This window comes from Mchenga conophoros, linkage group LG9 (genome assembly GCF_057382185.1).
Source record: "Mchenga conophoros isolate Kocher_MC1m ecotype Shallow Benthic linkage group LG9, M_conophoros_male_GT1.1, whole genome shotgun sequence".
Taxonomy (NCBI): Eukaryota; Metazoa; Chordata; class Actinopteri; order Cichliformes; family Cichlidae; genus Mchenga; species Mchenga conophoros.
The window spans coordinates 32375919-32399552 of NC_140534.1; the positions used below are offsets into that span (position 1 = coordinate 32375919).

Consider the following 23634-nt stretch of genomic DNA (forward strand, 5'->3'; position numbering starts at 1 on the left):
ATGGTTTGAAAGAGGAGTGAAAGAAGCATCTATGTCCACTGTGAGCAACCATCTTTGAACAGAGGCGGGGGTTTACGACACCAACTCTCTGCCATCTATAATCCAGTTTTGAGATCCTTCCCAGACGCCTTAACGCCCACTCACATCCTGGGCCATCTGATCTCAGGAATTCGCATGATAAGGTGGGGCCAGGTTTCACAATGAACTCACCCGAAACTCTGGCTGATTGGGACCCACGCCCAGTTTCCCACCTTGGCTCAGGCGATTAGAGGATCATCAGGGGGTCCTTTTGTCCCTCTGTGGGGGGTCACTCCCACTAGGTTTATATCTGGGACTCTCCACCATTTGACCTTAGAACTGAAGAAGCTTCTCGGATGAGAGGTGAAACGTCTTCAAGCAACTTAAAGAAGTCCAGATCTTATCCGTGCTGACTCAATGAGCCCATTTGAGAAACTCACACCTCTCCCATCATTCCAATCCCAGTGGGCAGCCTTGTGGGGGTTTGAACAGCCAGTTCAGCTTTCTTAATTCTTCGATAAGTCAGGGCCAAGCCAGCTCCGATCAACCAGAACAATGTTACCATGGTTCCTAATAGGTAGATATCTTCAGCACTCAGGCTCACCCAAGCCCAGACTTCTCGTTGAGAAAGGGGTGTCAATTGCAGGGAAGATAAGGGAGAGGAGAGGAGAAAAAGTGCGACCGCCTTCGCTGAGAGCCAAACGAGATAATTATCATGTTTAATTCTTCCATGTGAAGTGTAGTTTGGATCTTCTTTTGCTGCTGGTTTGGTCAATATTGTTTGGTGAGAGATAAAACCTGCAGCTTCAGAACTTGAGCAAAAAGGGCGTAAACACAAAGCGCGGACCCGGCGAAACATTAGAATCAGCGAGCTGTCGGCTTTCAGCCCCGACCGCATCCCCGTACGAGCCGTCGGGTGAGAAAGGTGACATCTCACTGCTTCTGATCCGTCGGAGGCTCCGTGCTTTGTGTTTATGTCTTTGTGCAGAATCCGTGTTCCTGCTCTCATTTACTGCTTTAGCTGTTTGGTGGTTGTTGAAATTTTGTGAGGTTTAACCTGAGATTCTGGCATTTCGGGCAAAATACATTTATATAAAAAAATGATTCAGGATTTTAATGAATCGATATGACGTTATCCAAGAATCGATTTTAATCGATAATCAAAACCCACCCCTAGTAACTGTGTAATCATGCTTATGTACATCTGGATAATGACACAAACTAGTGTGTGGCGCTTCACTTTTTAAAAAACTAAAAGACAGAAATCAGATTATAGGATATGTGGTGTTGTTTATTTATATTGTGGTACTAATCATTCGTGATATTTAGTACTGTGTGCATACTTTATTTGAAGAGATGAGATAAAAAAAATCTCTTCCTTGCTGGTTCCATCGAACAATAAATGCTCAAGTAACTATGTAACACGTACGTAATCTGTTCAACAACACTGATGGGGAAATCAGCTGTGTTTTGCTGCCCATTTTATTTCGAATAAATTTATTGAACTTGAGGGGGTAGGGACAAATAAGTAAATACTTCTGCCTACTCCTTTTCAAACAAATAATGGAATGATATTTTGTAATGATCGTGAAGGCACATGTTTGAAATGTTTGAAATAAAAATGAACTGAACTGAACTGAATCTGGCGCGAAAACTCGCCGAGATTACCCGACACAGGTATCGAAGCTTCGACACACAGGACACATCACTAATTATCAGGCTTTATTCCAGTTTTTAAAAGAGAGTAAACATTTGGGGAGGGTTTGAGGGTCGACACTCCATACCAGTTGGTGGCGGTAACGCACCATTTTATTGTTTGCAAACCGCCAATAGAATTTAAGAAGAAGAAGCAGAAGAAGAAGAAGAAGAAGTAGGGGAGAAGACGAAGACGAAGGGTTGTGCGTACTGTGCTCTTTGCTGTGTCTTTCCGCCGTTTAAAAAAAAAAAAAAAAAAAGGGCACTTTTTGAAGAACCCGCATCAAAGTATTGTGGAGAAGCGTCGTGTTAAATCTAATTGATGAACGGCTTTTTGTCAGGTATGTATTGCAGCTGCGAAGACGAACGCACGTTCTCCTGCTAGGTTACAGCTGGTAGGAAGGTGCGTTCAGTGTCTCTTTGTAATTTTAAGTTTCCATGTCAAACGAGATAAAACAGTTATTTCTGGATGCACACTTATTTGCTGAGATTAACAATGTGTTTTTGTAAACCACGTGATGATTTAAGTCATTTAATCTTTACAGAACATGTGAGCGAGGCTAATAGAGCAATATTTTTATGTTTAGTAAACTGACGTTTCTAAATGTAACTGCTTTTATTTCATTAGTTCTGACGAGGACAGCTGAATGATGTTGTTGGTGAGCTTGGATTAAATCATCTCTAAACAAAGAACTTGTCCTCGTGGTGACTGACTTGGGGAGTGGAGGTCAGTGAGCCCATTGTCTCTGCTGGTCCGACTCCAACTACAAAGCCGGCCCGCTCGCCCCCTCCTGAGTCTGAGAGGAGATCCAGAGTAAGTCAGTTATAACTACACTGGTTGCTTAACTTCATTTTCTACAGGGTCTCTCTCTCTTAGCTCACTTTGGTTTGATTTCTGCCTTCTGTTTAGCCTCTCTGTTTGTCTGCCTCAGGAACTTAATGTTTTATCATTTGAGTTACACTCTTTGTTTCTCTTCATATGAAGGTGATGTCTGTGGAGTGATCATGACTTCGTTAATAATCCTCTGTTTTCCTTTTCCACTTCTCTTTCATATTCTTTCTGTTCTTGTGTAAGCTGCTAACTCTTGTGATGGACATTTCTTTATTTTATGTGTTGAGCATATGTTTTGACAATATCACTTTAGTAATATCTATAGTACATTTTGTGCGACTTTGTTCTACATATAGGAAAACATCAAATATGTTATTCCACACACAGATGGGTATTGTGAGTGAGTTGGACTGACACTCCCAGGCACCATGAGACATTAGGCAGATAGTGAGACTCCTTATCTCCAGGGAGGAGGTGTTGAGATGAAAATATTTGAAGTGCCTCAATTCTATGCTGTATATTAACTAAAATGCCATATAACCATATAGTGCAGTATTAAGTGGACATGGTCATGAAAAATAAAGGCATTAGACTACGTGTCCTTGGGGGGTAGAATGCTGTAGACTCTCACCCACGCTTGCCTGTGAAAAAGTAGATAACAGGGGACCATCTTCTAGTGGAGATGCATTATAACTCACCTATTGGCGCCTGTCAAGCCTTTGAGTTGCCGAGCAGCTGAATAGGGGAATAATGTTGACGCGCCCGCAGTTCAAAACGTATGTCAAAGTTCCAGATTGCAAGCTTCTTTATTTGTTATCAAATCCTTAAAATCCGTAGAAAAACAGTGATCAAAAAACATTCTAAGCTTGAGCGGTCAGCAAAAGTCGACTTCTCCCATCACCCACTCATTCACAAAAATTCCCTCGGGATGTGAACAGGTGATATAGCAATCACTATTACCGGCACCACGTGACCCAAAGCTACGCCTATCCATAACATTCCAGCCCCTAATTATTACATTCTTACAGTAATAATTACACATCCAACACCATAACTCACAACACACACTTCATCACATCACAGACACACTTCATCACATCACAGACACCCAGTGAGACAACGTAACATACTCAAAAGTCCACCAAAGTTATTTTCTCATTTCTTCTCTTCTTTTCTTCTGTCTGCACACGGTCAGTCATTCATAGGCCAGAGGTTACCAGCACTTAGCCTAAATATAGTCAGTCTGTGATGTACATCTCATAACATTAAAGTCAATTCAAAGTTAGTTATGTCACTCTGTGTCAAAAATGTCATGGGTCAGAGGCCTCCTGAAGAAGGCATATCTTTGTGACGGGTCTGCACACATGGCTGGTTGGGGTCTTAATCCAGACCTGACGCACAAGCCCCTTTTCATCTGGTGCAGCTCCGGTGACTCTCCCAATGATCCATGAACCACGAGGTGCAGAATCATCCACTATAAGGACCACATCTCCAGGAACAAAGTTGCATTTAATCCTTCCCCATTTCTGGCGCTGCTGAAGTTGTGGCAAGTACTCTTTAGTCCATCTGTTCCAAAACAGGTCAGATATATATTGAACTTGCCTCCATCGTTTACGTGCGTAGAACAGGCGGAACAGGCCAGGTGGTAAAGACGGGTTGGACTTGAGAAGGAGATGGTTTGGTGTTAATGCTTCCAAATAATTTGGATCAGTGGATTCCAGCGTAATGGGTCTACTGTTGAGGATTGACTCCACTTCACAAAGAGCAGTTTGGAGCCCTTCCTCGTCCAATGTCTTGAACCTCAAAATCCAACCCATCACCCTGATGAGACGAGTCCAGTATGAGGCACGATGGATTAAAAGGGTCAGAGGATGATCATCATCGTGTGCTTGTAAGACCTCGATGGCAGCAGACACCTTAACTTCAGGATCTTCATGTGGAAGTTCTTGCAAGTTTTCTGGGTTCACAGGCCAATTGTTCTCTGGCTGTGTAAGAAATGCAGGACCAGATATCCATTCAGTGTCACGTAAAAAGGTCTCTGCCTTCATACCTCTGGAGGCAAGGTCCGCAGGGTTATGTGTGGTGTTCACATACCTCCATTGGGAGGCACTAGAAGCCTTGAGGATTTCTGACACTCTGTTCGCCACAAAAACACGGAACCTGGAAGTCTCATTGTTTATATATTTCAACACTGCGGTGCTGTCCGTCCAAAAGACAGTTTAGGAGAGGTAGTCTCAACTCCCTCCTCCACATTCTATCCATGCAAACTGCTACCACTGCTGCCGTCAATTCCATGCGAGGGATTGTGACTGGTTTTAAAGGTGCCACCCTGGATTTTCCCATTATGAAGGAACTGTGCATCTGTGAGCGACTGTTGTACAGCAACAGGTAGGTAACGGCCCCATAGCCCTTCTCACTCACTCGCATCTGCAAAGTGGTGCAACTGAGCAGTGGTCGTCTGTCCAAAATCAGAAGGTTTTAAACATCGTCCCGTGCTGATGTTGTTCAACAGATGCAATTCTTCTACCCAGCTTTTCCACTCTTGAGCAACTGCTGATGGTATAGCATCATCCCATCCTATCCCCCTCTGGCACAGATCTTGAAGGATTCTCTTGGCTGTGAAGATAACAGGAGCAAGGAACCCCAGAGGGTCATAGAAGGAGCTTACTGTGGATAGGATCGCTCTCCCAGTCAATGGTCTGTTTGGGATGGATATGCAGAACTTATATGCATCTGACTGCAGGCACCACTTCACTCCCAATGCCCGCTCAATAGGTAAAAGGTCACAATCCAGGTCTAGGTCCTTAACTTCATTTGCTCTTTCCTCCTCAGGTATAACTGCCAAAACGCTGCGGCTATTGCTGATCCACTTTGTTAAGTGGAAACCACCCTTGGTGCAAATGTCTCTGAGGTCTGAGTAAAGATTGATGGCTTCTTCTTCAGAGCATATTGAAGCAAGGCAGTCATCCACATAAAAACTATACAGAATGGTGTCAGTCACCTGCTGGCTGAAGTATGCTTTGTTGTCCTCTGCGCATTTCCGCAGGGCGTAGTTAGCAAAGCTCAGAGAGGACGTTGCCCCAAACAAATGAACACCCATCCTGTACTCCTGCATGCTCTGATTGTAATCACCACCGGGCCACCAAAGAAACCTCAAAAGGTCAGCATCTTCCTCTGGCACATGCACCTGGTGAAACATAGCCTCGATGTCAGACATCAAAACAATAGGCTCTTTTCTGAACCTCGTCAGTACGCCAACCAAACAGTTTGTTAAGTCAGGACCACTCAGGAGCTGCGCATTAAGAGAGACACCCTGGAATGATGCTGCACAGTCAAAGACGACCCACATCTTCCCCTTGGTAGGATGGTAAACCCCATGGTGAGGGATATACCAAAGCTTCCAATCACTGCGCTCTAATTCTGCGACTGGCACTCTCTTTGCATATCCTTTAGATATGAGATCTGTCATGAAGGCAGTGTAGTCTTTGTGAAAGTCTTTATCTCTGATTAACCTTTTCTTCAAACCTAAGGCTCGTTGCTCAGCGATTGCACGGTTGTCAGGCATTCTTATGTCTCGGTCTTTCAGTGGCAGGGCAATGCTGTAGTGCCAATCCCCCAAAGTCACCGACTTGCTGGCCAATTCCAGGAACTTCAAGTCTTCCTTTGACAGCCCCATCTGTTCATCATCGCTGCTCTCTGGAAAGTCCATCTTGAACTGCTGTTTCCATAGCTTGTCCAGGTTGACAGCAGAAACTCTGTTGGCAGTAACTGTTGCCAAACATCCTGGCCTTCCACAGCATTCTCGATTAAGTGGCCCATTCACTGTCCAGCCAAGCACAGTCCTAATGGCAAAAGGTCCATCACCTACACTCCGGATGACCTCCAAAGGTTCTAGAGCTCTGGGCATATTCATGCCAATCAAAAGCTCCACATTGGCCTTAATTTCTGGCAAATGAACATGCTTCAAATGTGGCCAGTCATCCAGGTCCTGTTGATTTGGGATGTTACCAATATCTACAGGCATTTTATGCTGAGTGAAGAGGTTAGGCATATCACAGTACATGTCACTGTCCAATCCAGCAACTTCAAGTTCAGGTACAATGAAACTGTCCACCACTTTCTCCTGTCCCATGGTGCGCAGGAGAATCTTTGTCCTCCTCCCAGAAAAATTCAGCTTGTCCATAAGACCCACTGTACAAAAGGATGCTGAACTCCCTTGGTCCAGAAAGGCATACGTTTCCACTATTCTTTGACCTCTCTTTGATTTTACTTTAACTGGCACAATGGCAAGCTTACAGTCCTGTTCACCGGCCCCAGTAAGACCACTAGTCTGGATCGTAACAGGAATGTTATCTGCCTCATTATTAGGTTTGACTTCATTCTTCTCTTTGTGGTGGATATGGAGTATACTTGCATGTCAGAGACCACAGATTTTACATGAAAGGCGTTTTCTGCATTCTTTGTTTATGTGCCCAGTATACAAACAGCCAAAACAGATGCTATTCTTTTTAAGAAAAGAAATCTTCTTATTATGAGGTTTCTTATCAAGCAGAGCACATGACTCCAGTGTGTGTCTGCCTTTGCAGAAAAAAACAAGCCTTCACAGTGCTGTGACGATCTTGAGCCCCTGTTTGATTCTGTCTCTCAACATCAGAGACTGTTGTGGCAAAGCTACTTCCTTTAGCTCTTAGATGTGGAGAACGTTTCCCTCCATTGCTGCCCTTGGCTGTTAGATGTGTTGCTGGAATGTCACATAGATTTCCAAAGACAGGATCTGTTGCAATTTTAACTTGACGCTCAAGGAAGGAAACAATGTCAATGAATGCGGCTCTGCGATGTTGCCTCTCCTGAATGTCACATGGTACTGTTCGCCATTTGTCTTTTAACTTATATGGCAGTCTTCTAATCACAGCAAGCATATTGGCAGGTGTATTTAATTCAGAGAGATCATTAATCTCTTCCATTGCATTGCAGCATCCACGTAAGAACAAACAATATGCCTGAAGAGTTTTTCCATCTTCCGATCTAATCAGTGACCATGAGTGAACTTTGTTCAAACAAGCAGATGCAATCACATGTCCATTCCCAAAGTGCTCATACAGCAGAGTCTTTGCCTTTACATATCCAGCACTTCCAGACATATGTTGACAGCTTTTAACAAGTTCATTGGGCTGCCCCTTGGTGTACTTTGCAAGATAATGCAGGCAGTCGCCAGCATCGCCAGTCTTTGCTTCTATGACCTGTTCAAACGAGCGCATAAAAGCCTGAAAATGTAAAGGGTCACCATCAAAGGTTTGAATCTCCCTTTTGGGCAGTGAAGAAAGACTTTGCTGATAGACCAACATACAAGTTAATTCATTTTGTTTTTCCATAATGGACAACAGATTTTCATTGGCTACTGGATGAGCAGCTTGTGGCTTAGGCAAAGGTGGAATTGATCCAAAAGCGTCAGAAGGCCCATAAGAGCTGGTGCAGGCCTTTCCCTTTTCATATTCTGTTGCACTGTTTTTACTTGAAGCTCTGCATTCCCAGTGATTGCATTTCCTTTTGTAAGCGTCTGTGGAACAAAAGTCTCTGCATCCGCATTAAGAATTTCAAGGCCGTTTTCCCTTTGTTTTAAAATATGATTCCATTCCATTAGATTTCCGTGAAGTGACGCTCCGCATAGTGGATCCAGTTCTTAGCACGTTCACCTTTGCAACAGTTGCAGCTATATCTGCTTCAAGCTGAAGTTGTTCTTTCTCCTCAGTTCCTCTTGTTCTTCAAGAGAGTGTTTTTCTTTCAGCACATGTTGATGTGCGAGCAAGGCGGCCATTTCAGCTTCTGCCCTGAGACGTGCAGATGAAGTAGATGATACTCTTGAGCTTGACCTACTGCCTTTATTTGACACACTGTCGGATGGCGACACTTTATCATTAACATCATTCTGGGGATTAAGAGATGATTGAGGTTCTTTTCAGAATAGAATAGAATAGCCTTTATTGTCATTATACAGAGTACAACAAAATTGGAGTGCCACTCCCTTGGTGCAAGTTTCAATAATAAATATAAATGTAAAATATAAAAAGTACGAAAAAAAAACCAATCGTAAGTACTCAAACAATAGTATGTACAATATATACAGGATAGCAGCATTAATATAATGACAGCATGAATAGCAGCATAATGTAATGACAGTGACTGTATGGAATAGCTAAGGTTCAATTGTTTTTGTGCTTATTTACTACGGTGATAGCTCTGGGAAAGAAGCTATCCCTGAATCTGTTTGTCCTGGTTTTATGTGACCTGTACCGTCGGCCTGACGGTAATAGTTCAAACAGTTGGTTGCTGGGGTGAGAGTGATCCTTGATGATATTGCCAGCTCTGCTGAGGTAGCGAGAGTTTGCAGTGACCTCCAGGCTGGGCAGAGAGCAGCCAGTGATCTTCTGGGCTGTGTTGATGACCCTCTGCAGTACTTTCCTGTCCGCAGCTGAGCATCCTGCATACCATGATGTTATGCCGTACGTTAGGACGCTCTCTATGGTGGCTCTGTAAAATGTCACCAGCAGCCTCTCCTCCAGGTTGTTCCTCCTGAGCACTTTCAGATAGTGGAGACGCTGCTGGGCCTTTTTAACCACCGCTGTGGTATTTGCAGTCCAGGAGAGGTCATCAGAGATGTGCACGCCCAGAAACCTCATGGAGTGTACCCTCTCCACACAGTTCCCGTGGATGTAGAGTGGGGCCGGGTCTGCTCTGTCCTTCCTGAAGTCCAAGATAAGTTCTTTAGTTTTCGTGGTGTTCAGTTGGAGGTTGTTAACTGAACACCACTTAGTCAGTCTGTTGACCTCATCTCTGTAGTCCGACTCATCCCCCCTTGAGATGAGTCCAAGCACAGTGGTGTCATCCGCGAACTTTATGATGGTGTTTGAGAGATGGGTAGGGGAGCAGTCGGATGTGTAGAGCATAAACAAGAGGGGACTCAAAACACATCCTTGTGGAGACCCGGTGCTGAGTGTGATGGTGCTGGTGGGGGCCGAGTCTGACAGACTGTGGTCTATTTGTCAGGAAGTCCTTGATCCAGAGGCAGATGGGGGTGGAGAGTCCCAGGTGAGACAGTTTCTGGACCAGGATCTCCGGGATGATATGATTGAATGCTGAGCTGAAGTCCAGGAAGAGCATTCTCACATAGCTTCCTCTGTGCTCCAGGTGACTCAGCGCAGTGTGGAGCGCTATGGTGATAGCGTCCTCGGTGGATCGATTTGTCCTCTAGGCAAATTGGTGGGGGTCCAGAGTGGGAGGCAGACTGGCCCTGATGTGCTGACAGACCAGTCTCTCAAAGCACTTCATCACTACAGGCATAAGTGTAACAGGCCTGTAGTCATTTGGGCTGGCCACAGCTGTCTTCTTGGCGATGGGGATGATGGTGGAGGTTTTGAGGCAGGGCGGGATGGTGTTTGATGACAAGGAAAGGTTGAAGATTTTAGTGAAGACTCCGGTCAGTTCGTCAGCACATGCTCTGAGAACCTTTCCATGTATTCCATCAGGACCTGCCGCCTTCCTGGGATTCACTGACCTTAGAACACACCTCACTTGATGCTCCCTGAGTGTTAGTGTGCCAGTGCTGGGGGCGGGTGGAAGTGGTGTGGCAGCTGGGGGCCTGGTCGTCTCAAAGCGGGCGAAGAAACGGTTTAGATCCTCAGCCAGCGAGGCATCAGTCCTAGATGTCGCCTGGTTATTGCTTCTGTAGTTGGTAATGTGATTGATCCCCTGCCACATTTTTCTGGGGTCGTTGTCAGCAAAGTGATCTTCAATCCTCCTCCTATAGGCAGCCTTAGCTTTTCTGATTCCTCTACTCCTGTCTGCCCTGGCCGCCCTATATGCAGCCCTGTCCCCTGACTTGAAGGCAGTGTTGCGGCTTTTTAGGAGGGATTGCACTTTGCTATTCATCCAGGGTTTTTGATTTGGAAACACCCTGACCCTTTTGTTGACGGTGACATTGTCAACACAGTTCCTGATGTACGAGAGTACAGTGTCCGTGTACTCCTGGAGGTTGTGGCTGCAGAATAAATCCCATACAGTTGTTGAGAAGCAGTCCTGCAGTTGAGAAAGGGCTCCTTCAGGCCAGGTTTTTATTGTCTTTGTCTGGGGCTTTATTTTTCTCAGCAGGGGGGTGTAGGTGGGGGTGAGGGACATGCAGAGGTGGTCAGATCCAGCCAGGTGGGGGAGGGGTGTCGCTCTGAAAGCATGCCTGATGTTTGAATAGAGATTGAAAATGTGACGTCATTCAGGGGTAAAACCGTAAAGAATTCTGGGAACTCGTGGCAAGAGGTACTAGCGCACGCAGGCTTTCAATTGAAATCGGTTATACAGCGATAAAAAGAAACACAAAAAATGGCAAGAAGCTGTTGTATTATTAACTGCAATAGCCGGTCGCATGACAGCCACGGGAAGCCGACGGGTAAAGAGATCGGTTGTTATCGGATTACGTCGTTGAAGAGAAATTGTTCGAGCCATGTTTCCGAAGTAACAAAGAGGCGACTGGATTGCAGCCATTCAAAGACCAAATATAACGTCCCAGAACACTCCAGCTCACAGGTTAGTCTGCTCCAAGCATTTCCACAAAGGTCAGTCTGCTGTTGTAGTTAATGCGTCATTTTTCTTAACATAATTAGTGATATAGGTTACAAGCAAGTCTGGCGCTGAACAGAAATTATCGCGCTATGCTCCTTTGTTTATTGTGCATAAATAGTGAATTGTCCTGACACAATATTGCGTTTCGCTTCTGTTATTACCATGGTACATTGACAAAAACATATACTTTTATTCACAGGATAAAACAGTTGTTTTGTATCACTAATTGCCCAGTACGATTACAGCATACAATATTTGTCACTGCTACATTTCTGTGATGCGTACCAGAAATTATTTCCACTACTAATTAATTATTGTTGAGCTCAAAGGTCCTATTAATAAACTGTTAACGAATGTGTATTTATGAAGACTATTTGTAAGACTGGTAAACTTATGATACGTACGATGGTCTTTCGTTCTACACGGTGCATTTCAAGGTCCTGCACCCATCCGTCGGTAAACTGTACCTGGGCTTGTTGCAGTGACCTGAAGTTACCGTATTTTCACGACCATAAGGCGCACTTAAAAGTCTTAGATTTTCTTCAAAAAGTGCGGCGCGCCCTATAGCGCAATGCGCCCTGTGTGTTGTAAGGAGGACGTAGTAGAGAACACCATGAGAACGTTAAAGGGTGAAGTGTGGGCGTTGATCGTATATACCGGGACAATCGCACATACCTGTATAAAAGAACAGGTATGTGCATTATGCAGGACATCGTTGTTTTAACAACCCTGAAAATGGCAAAGAGACACGCTTACGAAGCACAGTTTAAACTGAAGGCAATCAGCTACGCGGAGGAACATGGAAATCGAGCAGCGGCGAGAGAATTTAAGATTAACGAATCGATGGTTCGCAAATGGAGGAAGCTGGAAAACAAGATCCGGCAGGTCAAGAAAACGCAGCTGAGTTTCCGCGGACATAAGGCGAGGTGGCCCGAGTTGGAGGAAAGACTTGAGCGTTGGATCATCGAGCAAAGAGCGAGCGGGAGAAGCGTTTCGACGGTCACCATTCGGCTAAAAGCAGTTTCACTAGCTGAAGAGATGAACATTGAACATTTCCAAGGAGGTCCGTCTTGGTGCTTTCGTTTTATGAAACGGTGCCATTTTTCCATCCGGACCAGAACTACGGTAGCGCAGCAACTTCCAGCGGATTATAAGGAAAAGCTGGCCATCTTCCGCTCCTACTGCAGCAAACACATCGGCGACAAAAACTTCCAGCCCAGCCACATCACAAACATGGACGAGGTCCCGCTCACTTTTGACATCCCGGTGAGTCACACTGTGGAGAAGAAGGGGACCAGCACGGTAGCGATACGCACAACGGGTATGAAAAGTCTTCTTTTACTGTTGTGCTTGGCTGCCATGCTAATGGACAGAAACTGCCGCCTATGGTGATTTTTAAGCGAAAGACTTTGCCTAAAGAGAAGTTTCCAGCAGGAATCATCATTAAGGCAAATGAAAAGGGCTGGATGGATGAGGAAATGATGAAAGACTGGCTGAGGGAGGTGTATGTAAGGAGACCAGGTGGTTTTTTCCACGCAGTTTCACTAAGAGTGGAAGGCGGCGCCGGGCAAGTTACGCCACAATTTGCCAATGGATTGTAGATGCTTGGGCTAACATGTCTGCTGGCACTGTTGTTCGAGCTTTCGCAAAAGCCGGCATCGTTTCCGAGGAGCCGCACGGCACGGAAAGTGACTCTGACAGTGAAGACAGTGAACCTGGCATGTTTGATGGAGATTTAGCGCAGCAGTTCAATTCAGACACAGAGGATGAGGACTTCGATGGGTTTGATTGATGATAAAAATGTGAGTACCAAACTCAGTTTTGCTCCTGCTTTATTTTTAAATACGCACACTTGTATGCTTGTGTGTTGTTGATGATGACGATTACCGGCAATAGAAATGTGAGTAAGGTACCGAATTCAGGTTTGCTCCCGCTTTATTTTTAAATACGCATACGGTACTTGTATGCGCCCTATGGTCCAGTGCGCCTTATGTGTGTGTTAAATACAGTAAGGGCACACATAACTGAGACTGCGCCTTTTAGCACAGTGCGCCTTATGGTCGTGAAAATACGGTACTAAACTTCACGAGTGTATGCACTCACTCCAAGAACCGTATAATTATAAATATGAGCATGGTGAAAGTTGGGCAGCATGCTAACGTATTTTGTCCCTCTGTGTGCTCGTAAGGGTCTAACCCTTTCACTGGTTTGATTTTTTTCCTCGTATCTTTTCTTTGACTTTTCATCAAGTCTGTCTTTGTACGGACCGGGATTGTTCTCCTTCGTTTTGTACATACCTTTTTGGGGGGCAAAGAAAAAGCAAGAATTTATTGGAACCGAAGAATGAACGTTTTGCGGTGCTGCAAATGCTTGCATTTGATGCGGTACTTGGATTGTTTTGCAATGCGCGAAAGTCACGTGGTCTGTCAATCTCTATAGACATGGTCCAAAGTGGGTTCTCCTCTCGTAGCAAAGTCCACAAACTGGGCAAATTTAGGAAGCACAGTCTTTAGGCACGCTTTGTTAAAGTCGCCGGCGACAATAAAAACCCCATCGGGGTGGGCAAGCTGTTGTTTGTTTATGGTGTAGAGCAAGAGGCAAAGAGCCGTGCTAACGTTAGCATCCGGCGGTATATAAACAGCTATCACAATGACTACTCTAAACTCCCTCGGGATGTAAAAAGGTCTGTACGAGACTGCCAGAACCTCCAAATCAGGAGAGCAGTGTGTGTGAATGATCCTGCTGTTACAACACCACTCGTTATGCACGTAAACACATAGCCCCCCTCCTCTGCTTTTACCTGAGTTGCTGTTTCTGTCATGCCGGTGTAGCGTGCGGCCTGCTAACTCGACTGCAGCGTCGGGAATCAGCGGGTGAAGCCACGTCTCCGTAATAAGAATAATGCTGCAGTTACGTGCAAAGCTCGTGGTGGCTATCTGTAGCTCCAATTTGTGGGTGATGGATCTGGCGTTCGATAGGAAAAGGCTCGGAAGTGCTGGCCGGTGTGGATGTTTGCGTAGCCTAGCGTCTGAGCCCGACCGGCATCCCCTCTTCTTTCTTTCCCTCCGTCGCCTTCTACGCTTGCTGGGCGGGCAGACCATCCACGGTGACCCCGGCGGTCTCGCTATCTCCTCCAGGATGTTTTGTGTTCGCTGATAGTCGCCAGAAACAGACAAACTATATTTAAAACCTAGGTCAATTAGGTTCTGGCGACTGTAAGAGATGGCGGCGTTGCAAACATTAAAAAATATCCACATTAAAAGTAAAAATGAGCACCAAACTGGAGAGCTGCACCCGTGCGCGCCGCCATCTTGATTTTCCAATGTGTTCTCGCACCTCCACTTCTCCTCCCAGGGAAGTTTCCTGTGACTGTGCTTTGTCAGATGATGGCCTCCCCGAACGTTTCAGAAAGCCATATCTTAACATCCTCCATAAACCCTTTATTGTATTTAGCGATGCTTGAGAACCATGTATTTTGTTTATCTTTCTCATCAAATGAGATTAGAGAAAGTAAAGATTCATGCAATGCACTGGCATCCTTAAACAGGTGTGTTAACTCATCAAACTGTTTTTTGACTTGTGAATGATTTTTATCACCTTTCATTAGCTCTTTAAGTGCCATAATAACACTTTTTATTTTGCTTACATGCCTTTTCCGATCTGTTTGGATGGTTTCAATTTTGTTTGCAAGAGCTTTCTCAGTGAGGGAAATTAATCTTTTATCCTTTTCAGTTTTTCCAACAACAGATGCAGCCTGCGATCCAGTCATTTTAAGCATTCAACATAAGCAGCATGCCAAAATCCAAAACAAAGGCAACAGCGATTCCTTCAAACTCAGTTGAACGCCTGCAGAGCCACAGCACACACACACACACCAAATCCAACAGCAAACGTAGCGGTGGGCGTGTCACGAAAACATCTTCGTATGGTCAGAATCCAAACTGCGTTCAAACAAACAACACGCAGCACAATAACACAGTTTACATACCACTGTCGTCTTCTCCTTATCTGTCAGACTAGCCGATTTTATGGGTGTAGTGGCGATGGCGTGTGGGCTCGCGTCGGCGTTTATTCAGCGCTGATTGCGGGAGGCTCCATTGCCGTCGCACGTTTTTGCTGACAAATATTGGCGACTGTCAAGCCTTTGAGTTGCCGAGCAGCTGAATAGGGGAATAATGTTGACGCACCCGCAGTTCAAAACGTATGTCAAAGTTCCAGATTAAAAACTTCTTTGTTTGTTATCAAATCCTTAAAATCTGTAGAAAAACAGTGATCAAAAAAACATTCTAAGCTTGAGCGGTCAGCAATGGTCGACTTCCTCCATCACCCACTCATTCACAAAAATTCCCTCGGGATGTGAACAGGTGATATAGCAATCACTATTACTATTACCGGCACCACGTGACCCAAAGCTACACCTATCCACAACATCACCTGTGCATTATAATAAAAGGTTGTGGAGTATACCAGGCCCAAGCGCACACACACACACACGCAGATCCGTATTACCAAGGACCACTTTTATTGATATTTACACAGCAGACAATAGTGTGACGCATGCACCAGTTTATTGTATTTCCAGACTTGCTTTCGGCACAATTTACAGTGCACGCTACTCTGTTTTTTGTCACACTTGAAATAGCCGAAATACCTTCACACTACGGAACTTCTATGGCTCTTCCGTTCGACAATCTCTCCGGCATTGGAACCATCATCTGTTTTCTCTTTGGTCACGCTCGGTTGACTTTTCTAGTTGGCACACTCATTTCCTCCATTACGCGCTGGCTCCATTACCCGCTGGCTGCTTCCCAAACAAACACACGTGCGGCTTGGCACGTGTGCTGTAAGTAACAAGTCACGCGACGTGACGCTGCGGCTGTGATTGGTTCGGCCCTGTGCTACTTAATTTGGATTGGCTGACCTTTTTTTTTTTTTTTAAGAGGACAAGAGCGGCGAGGTCTATCGCGATAGCTTAATTTCTCTATCGAGTAAAAGTTATATCGCGATACATATCGTTATCGTTCTATCGCCCAGCTCTAAGTCAACGTCCCCGACTCGCCGTGTGACCACAAAGGGTCCTTGCCACTTGGCGAGCAACTTCGAGCTGGAAGAAGGGAGTAATACAAGCACTTTGTCTCCCGGTGAAAATTGCCTAAGTCTAGCCCCTCTGTCATACAGGCGTTGCTGACGCTGCTGAGCCTGGAGCAAATTCTCCCGTGACAACCTCCCCAAAGTGTGGAGTTTTGCTCTCAGGTCTAACACGTACTGAATCTCATTCTTGGCGGGGCTCGGACCGTCCTCCCAGCTTTCTTTAATCAGGTCGAGCACCCCACGTGGCCTCCTGCCGAACAGCAGTTCAAAGGGAGAAAATCCCGTAGAGGCCTGGGGCACCTCCCGCACTGCGAATAACAGAGGGTCTAGCCAGTGATCCCAATTGCATTCATCCTCGTTAATGAACTTACGAATCATGGACTTTAAGGTCTTATTCAGCCGCTCCACCAGCCCGTCCGTCTGAGGGTGGTAGACGCTGGTCCGAATAGATTTAATGCCCAGTAATTCGTATAGTTCCCGCAGTGTACGAGACATAAACGACGTGCCCTGGTCAGTCAGTATCTCTTTCGGGATTCCGACTCGGGAGATGACCTGAAACAGTGCCTGCGCCACACTCTTTGCAGAGATGGTGCGCAGCGGGACTGCTTCCGGGTACCGCGTTGCATAATCCACCAGGACTAACACAAAGCGGTAGCCGCGTGCACTCCGGTGAAACGGCCCGATGAGGTCCATGCCAATGCGCTCGAACGGGACCTCTATGAGTGGAAGCGAACGCAAAGGCGCTTTTGGTATGGCCGGCAGATTAACAAGTTGGCAGTCCGGGCAGGACGCGCACCAGCGGCGCACATCCGCTCGGATGCCCGGCCAATAAAATCGGGCCGTTATTCGCTCCAGAGTTTTTTCGTATCCCATATGCCCTGCCATGGGGTTATAATGAGCCGCCTGGAAAATCGTTTCCCGGCGGCCCTGCGGCACCAACAGCTGGGTGTGCATCACCTCCGTGCGAGCGTCACGACTCACTCGGTATAACCCATCTTTCGACAAAATGAAGCGCGGGTAGGTCCGCACGGCTTCAGGGCGCACCACGTGACCATCAATCTCAATCACTTGGTCAAAGGCTGAGTGTAGGGTATCGTCACGAGACTGCTCCAGTGGGAAATCACCCGTGGGGGGAACTTCCGGAGCCGGCGGGACTACCTGTGAAGGACTCGCCGTCTCCCCCTCCCCAGAGTCAGTGTCGGACAACCCCGCGTCATCACTGAGCGCCGCGCAGACACTACATGCTACTAGCGGTCGTGACCGCACCCCCGCGTACTGTCCCAACAGATGACAAAACCCCGGCCAATTTGTGCCCAGAATTAGGGGATGCGACAGGCGCGGGCTAACCGCAGCCGTTATTCTATGCGTTTTACCCTTATACTTCAATAACAGCGGCACTATGGGATACCTGTGAACATCACCATGCACACACCTCACCTCCACCCATTCTGCCTCCAGCAATGCCCCGGGGCGAACCAAACTTTGGTGCATGAGGGTCTGCGTGCAGCCTGTGTCCACCAAAGCATGGCGTATACCCCCTCGAGTCCTTACCGGAATGCTGTATGTCCCTCCCGGACCGGGAGAGGGCGCTGGAGCACCGGCAACGCGGAACACCTGCCCCACCTCCATCAGAGGACAGTCCCTCCTCAGGTGTCCCGGCTCTCGCACTTCCAGCACTCCTGCCCCGGCGTCTGTGCTGCTCTCCGTGGCTCAGGGGCAGCGCTGCTTAGGTCCGGTCCCTGGGAAGGCACAAACGCAGCAAAAGGATTAGTAGGGCCACCTCCAGACTCGCGGGACGGTGGCACCTGACCCATCTCGCCGTCTCTGCAGGCAGCCCCTCCACAAACTGCTCCAGCACCACTTTGCCCACCAGCAGCGTCTCGCCTTCTGACGATCCCGGCTGCAGCCAGCCTACGGCCGCGTCATGCAGCTTCCGGGCCCAAGCAAACGGCCGATCCGCCACGGCCAGCCGACAGGCCCGGAATCGCCGGCGATGATCTTCAGCGGTGAGCCCCAACCTGTCCACCACCGCCCGGCTCACGTCCTGGAAGCTGCCCCTCGAAGCCGGTGGCAGACCCAGGGCCGCCGTCCGAGCCTCCCCTGACAACAGAGGCAGCAAACGCGGAGCCCACTCCGCCTGCGGCCACTGGCAGGCCTCCGCCGTGGCATGAAAAGTCTCCAGAAAAACCTGGGGGTCGTCCCCGTCCCCCATCCGGGGCACCGCCACCGACAGCGGTGGGGGCTTCGGCGGGTCGTGCCTGGTCGTGGCTCATCTTTGCCATCTCCGCCAGCATCTGCGCCAAATACTGCAAAGGCTGGGCGGGCGGCGCAGCCTGCGGGTCGGACATCCCCACACCGGCAGGCTCCTGGGTTTCGGCACCACTTGTGGAGTATACCAGGCCCAAGCACACACACACGCAGATCCGTATTGCCAAGAACCACATTTATTGATATTTACACAGCAGACAATATGACGCACAGACTGACAGCTCTCGATCCCAGCTGATGTGTGTCTCTTTTCCCTTAGCGCTCCTCCACTCCTCTCCGCCTCACTATATAAAGGGAAGGAAAACCACCATCAGTCCAAAATCGCCATCAGCTGTTCTTACCAGCACCGCCCCGTCGAGCTCACTGCACCACTCCTCCCCTGCAGCCGCGCCCCGGACCACACCTCCGCCACAAAGGTGTTGATTGCAGCTGACAGTGTCTGCAGACTTTGATAACTGTGTGTCACCCTCGTGGTTAATCAGAGGGAAATCTGAGTCAGTGTGGATTTGGTTGTACAGCTCTCACACATACAACCTGAACTGCACATTGTAAGTGTGATGTTCTTCAAATTTGAACAAAGTAAAAACTAAAAAACTTTGAAGTCACACAAGCCAAAATTTTATTCACAATCTTGAACTTTTACTACTTTTATCCCCAAAATGAGCTCACTTCGAATGTTTACCACAGCATAGCGTCCCCAGGCACCTGAGACGTTTGGCAGATGGTGAAACTGTTTATCTTTGTGAGGTAAGAGGGGGCACTTGTGGATGAGCTGAAGGTATAGACCTGATGTCACTGTTTGGGTTCTTTGTCATTACAGGAGAAAGAAGTGAAAGCAGGCCGAAACCTCAGCACATGGATGACATCAACCAAAAACATCCAGCACCAGAAAGTAAAGATGAGCCAGCGGCGATCCCTGTGGAAAAGACTTTTCCTGCTATGAAGCAGCCCAGAAGACGCAAGCGCGCCAACGGGGAGGAGAGAAGCTTGAGCTGTGACCAGTGTGGAAAGACCTTTACTCTGATTGGTAGCTTAAAATCACATCAGCTGATCCACACCGGTGTGAAACCATTCAGCTGTGATCAGTGTGGAAAGACCTTTACTCTAAGATGCAACTTAAAATCACATCAGCTGATCCACACCGGTGTGAAACCATTCAGCTGTGATCAGTGTGGAAAGTCTTTTACTCAGATTGGTCACTTAAAAGCACATCAGCTGATCCACACAGGGGTGAAACCATTCAGCTGTGATCAATGTGGGAAGACCTTTACTCATAGATGGAGCTTAAAATTACATCAGGTCATCCACACTGAAGTTAAAGCTTTCAGCTGTGATCTGTGTGGAAAGTCTTTTACTCAGATTGGTCACTTAAAATCACATCAGCTGATCCACACAGGGGTGAAACCATTCAGCTGTGATCAATGTGGGAAGACCTTTACTCATAGAGCCAGCTTAAAAAGACATCAGCTGATCCACACCGGTGTGAAACCATTCAGCTGTGATCAGTGTGGAAAGTCTTTTACTCTAAAAACTCACTTTAACAGACATTATATGATCCATGTTGGAGGTAAATCATTTGTCTGTGATCTGTGTGGAAATTCTTTTACTGGGATTAGTAGGTTAAAAATGCATCAGCTCATCCACTCTGGAGTTAAATCATTTGTATGTGGTGACTGTGGAAAGGCTTTTACTCACATGACTGGCTTAAAATCACATCAGCGCACCCACTCTGGAGTTAAATCATTTGTATGTGGTGACTGTGGAAAAGCTTTTACTCGTATGACTTGCTTAAAATCACATCAGCGCACCCACTCTGGAGTTAAATCATTTGTATGTGGTGACTGTGGAAAGGCTTTCATCCATTACAAAAGTCTATTGAGCCATCAAAAGACCCACAAAGTGTCCTCCTGTGAGAAAAGTGGCAGACCAATGGGACATTACCCTGACAGGGTTCATTTGAACACAGTGGGAGAAACGGGGGTTCTGAACAAAAGTTCTTCTGGATGCTGCGTCAAACTTAAAAAGCTTGAGATCAGGCTTCACAGAATTCAGCTTTAATTTCCTGAGAAAGTCAGAGCTTCACTGTCTTTGTAGATCTAGTGAAAACATGAAAGGGTGCAAAAAGAGGCACTGTGGTACTGCATGATGAAGTCAGAAGTGACAGAGAAGTATGTGAGCGTGGTTCAGGACATGTTTGTGTGGTAGCAGTGACTACCACACATACTTGGGTTGAAGGTGGGGGCAGGATTACATCAATTCTGAGCCCCTTCTTCCTTTTTCAAAGAGAGGGCAATACTCAGGAAAGGATGATGACAATAGAGCTGCAAGACAGGATGGAAAGAAAAAGAGTTTAAGAGAAGATCATGAATGTTGTGAAGTGATCGAGCCGCGATTACAAAATCTTAGCTTATGGAGTTAGTTATCCCAACACAAGTTTAGCGAGTTTAACTTCACTGGCTGTGTCCACAAACAGCATGCAGAGCAAACATTACTCCCATCATCTGATCACAAGAAAAGCAAAATGTCAGAAGAGTTCACCTTCTGGGTCAAACTGTCAGACCTGTTACTGTTTATTTGGCTGTTCATCGTGAGGTAATTATCAGTGTCAGTGCTGCGCCACTTCTGTTGTAACTCACAGGAAATGTGTTTTAAATGGGCTCTATTGTCTTACAATATTGTGTGAGTCTGTTTTGCTCCAGCAGCTCACAACCGTTCCTGCAATTTTTAATGTTACAGTAAAAAAAAGTAAATTCATAAATTTGTGTCATTTTAAACAGGCAGTATGTGGAAAATTACACGTGGGTAAGAATATATTTAATGTTTTCAGTGGTCTGTTTTCTTACAGGATGTGAGTGTGTTTTGCTCCATGAAGACACAAACCTTCATATTTTGTTATGTTGCAGTAAAAATATTTTTATTGTAAGTCATATATTTTCGTCATTTTATCCAGGCAGGATGTAAAAGATTAACTGAATCATATGAAAAATAAAATGTAGAAAGATGTGACGTATCTTTCAGGTTTTTTTTTCTGAATAATTACACACTGCTTAAAATTAATTGCAGTATAATTATTTGTTTATTTCTTCCTCTGTAAGAAACTGACTTGCTGTCCCTTTGTTCCCGTGTACCTAAGTAATTGTGGGTAATATCTAGATGCATGCTCAATCATCCAGGTAAGGAAATCCCAGAAGTTGATTCTGTTCATCTGGACGTAGCGTTTTCAGTGGGACAAACGTTTCGTAACTCATCCCAGAGACTTCTTCAGTCTCAGCTGACTGCAGGTTTCTCCAATCTTATAAACACTTGCATAATTTTTGCATAATGAATGAACAATGGGCTGTGAGGTCAGTTCCTTGATCATTAGCATGCAAAGTGTCATGAACACTGATCACTAAATCCACTATTGGAGTGTACATTGTCCGCTCCATTCATAGCTGAATGCATCACATTTACTTCTTCACATTTTGTACCAGAAGACTTACCAGCCTTTAGAAGACAGTGGTCCCGAACCAGAAATGGTAAAGTCGCTGTGTATAAGAGCAAGGATATTATATAGGGTCTATCTGACAATATAAATGGTACTTGATTAAATATTAACAGCAGTACTAAGTAGCAGCCTGACCATTGATTCAGATTGAATACATAATTTTCTCTGGGAGCAGGCCTGTCGTCTGGAACATGCTTTATATTTACAGCATGGAGGGCATCCGGGTGGGTCTTTATAAATTGCTTGCAAGTAGTCTTAAGATGACACTTTGCAGATCCCAGTGCCAACACTTCTCATAAGCCTTCACCCTTGTGTACTTCTGCTCTGTGCTCACTTGACAAGTTGTTTCAGATAGTGGTCCGTCTTGGTAGTGATGGTGAGATGAAGCCTTGTGATGAACTGAAGCTTTCCATCCAACTGGTCGACTCATGGTTCGAAGCATTGTGATGATTCATTTGGAATTCATGACGACGTTTATGTGAAGCGTAGTTTGAATCTTTGTTTGCTGCTGGTTCGGTCAATATTGTTTGGAGAGAGATCAAACAGCTTTAGAATCGGTGCAAAAAGGGCGTAAACACAAAGCGCGGACCCGCCGAAACATCAGAATCAGCGAGCTGTCGGCTTTCAGTCCCGACCGTGTCCATGTCCACGTACGAGCCGTCGGGTGAGAAAGGCGACATCTCACTGCTTCTGATCCGTCGGAGGCTCTGTGCTTTGTGTTTATGTCTTTGTGCAGAATCTGTGTTCCTGCTCTCATTTACTGCTTTAGCTGTTTGGTGGTTGTTGAAATTTTGTGAGGTTTAACCTGAGATTCTGGCATTTCGGGCAAAATACATTTATATAAAAAAAATTGATTCAGGATTTTAATGAATCGATATGACGTTATCCAAGAATCGATTTTAATCGATCATCAAAACCCACCCCTAGTAACTGTGTAATGCTTATGTACATCTGGATAATGACACAAACTAGTGTGTGGCGCTTCACTTTTTAAAAAACTAAAAGACAGAAATCAGATTATAGGATCTGTAGTGTTGTTTATTTATATTATGGTTCTTATCATTCGTGATATTTATTACTGTGTGCATACTTTATTAGAAGAGATGAGATTTTAAAAAAATCTCTTCCTTCTTCCAATCAGCTGTGTTTTGCTGCCCATTTTATTTCGAATCTGGCGCGAACCGGCGAGCCAGTTACTGAATCAGTCACTGCATACGTAATCAAAGCGAGCCTCGATACGCGCTTCACAAAAACTCGCCGAGATTACCCGACACAGGTAGTGATGGTAAATTTGATACTTTTTACTGAATCGAGTTTTAATGAGTCACTCACCAAAGTGAATCGGCTTATTTGAGTCATTTGATTCACTGAGTCAGTTGACCAGAGAGTGCAAAAAAATGTACATTTTCACTCAAACTTAATTTGTTTCTCTTTTCATGTAAATCCCACTGCTAAGATGAATGATTCTAAAAACAACTATTTTATAGAGCAAAAAAAGAGTAAAAAAATTTCTAAAATTAAGCAATTTCCTATCAAAATTGCTTAATAAACATTTATTTTGTTTATTTTTATTTTATTAGTATTTTCCTTAAATGTGTTAAATATATATTTTCTCATCTAAATGTCCACTGAA

The 23634-nt window shown here is 45.7% G+C and overlaps 1 protein-coding gene across 2 annotated transcripts; it reads left to right on the forward strand.

The window, feature by feature from the left end:
* Positions 1 to 1848: 1848 nt before the first annotated feature.
* On the forward strand, positions 1849 to 21517 carry LOC146567651 (uncharacterized). Of its 2 annotated transcripts, XM_085287649.1 has the most exons (5): positions 1849 to 2054; positions 2342 to 2527; positions 18774 to 19062; positions 19202 to 19261; positions 19335 to 21517. In XM_085287649.1, the coding sequence occupies exon 5, from the start codon at positions 19370 to 19372 to the stop codon at positions 20570 to 20572; it is 1203 nt and encodes a 400-aa protein (XP_085143775.1). In that variant the 5' UTR covers positions 1849 to 2054; positions 2342 to 2527; positions 18774 to 19062; positions 19202 to 19261; positions 19335 to 19369; the 3' UTR covers positions 20573 to 21517. The 2 variants fall into 2 exon arrangements, with proteins under 2 accessions (XP_085143775.1, XP_085143774.1); XM_085287648.1 differs by lacking the exons at positions 18774 to 19062; positions 19202 to 19261.
* The last annotated feature ends 2117 nt before the right edge of the window (positions 21518 to 23634 follow it).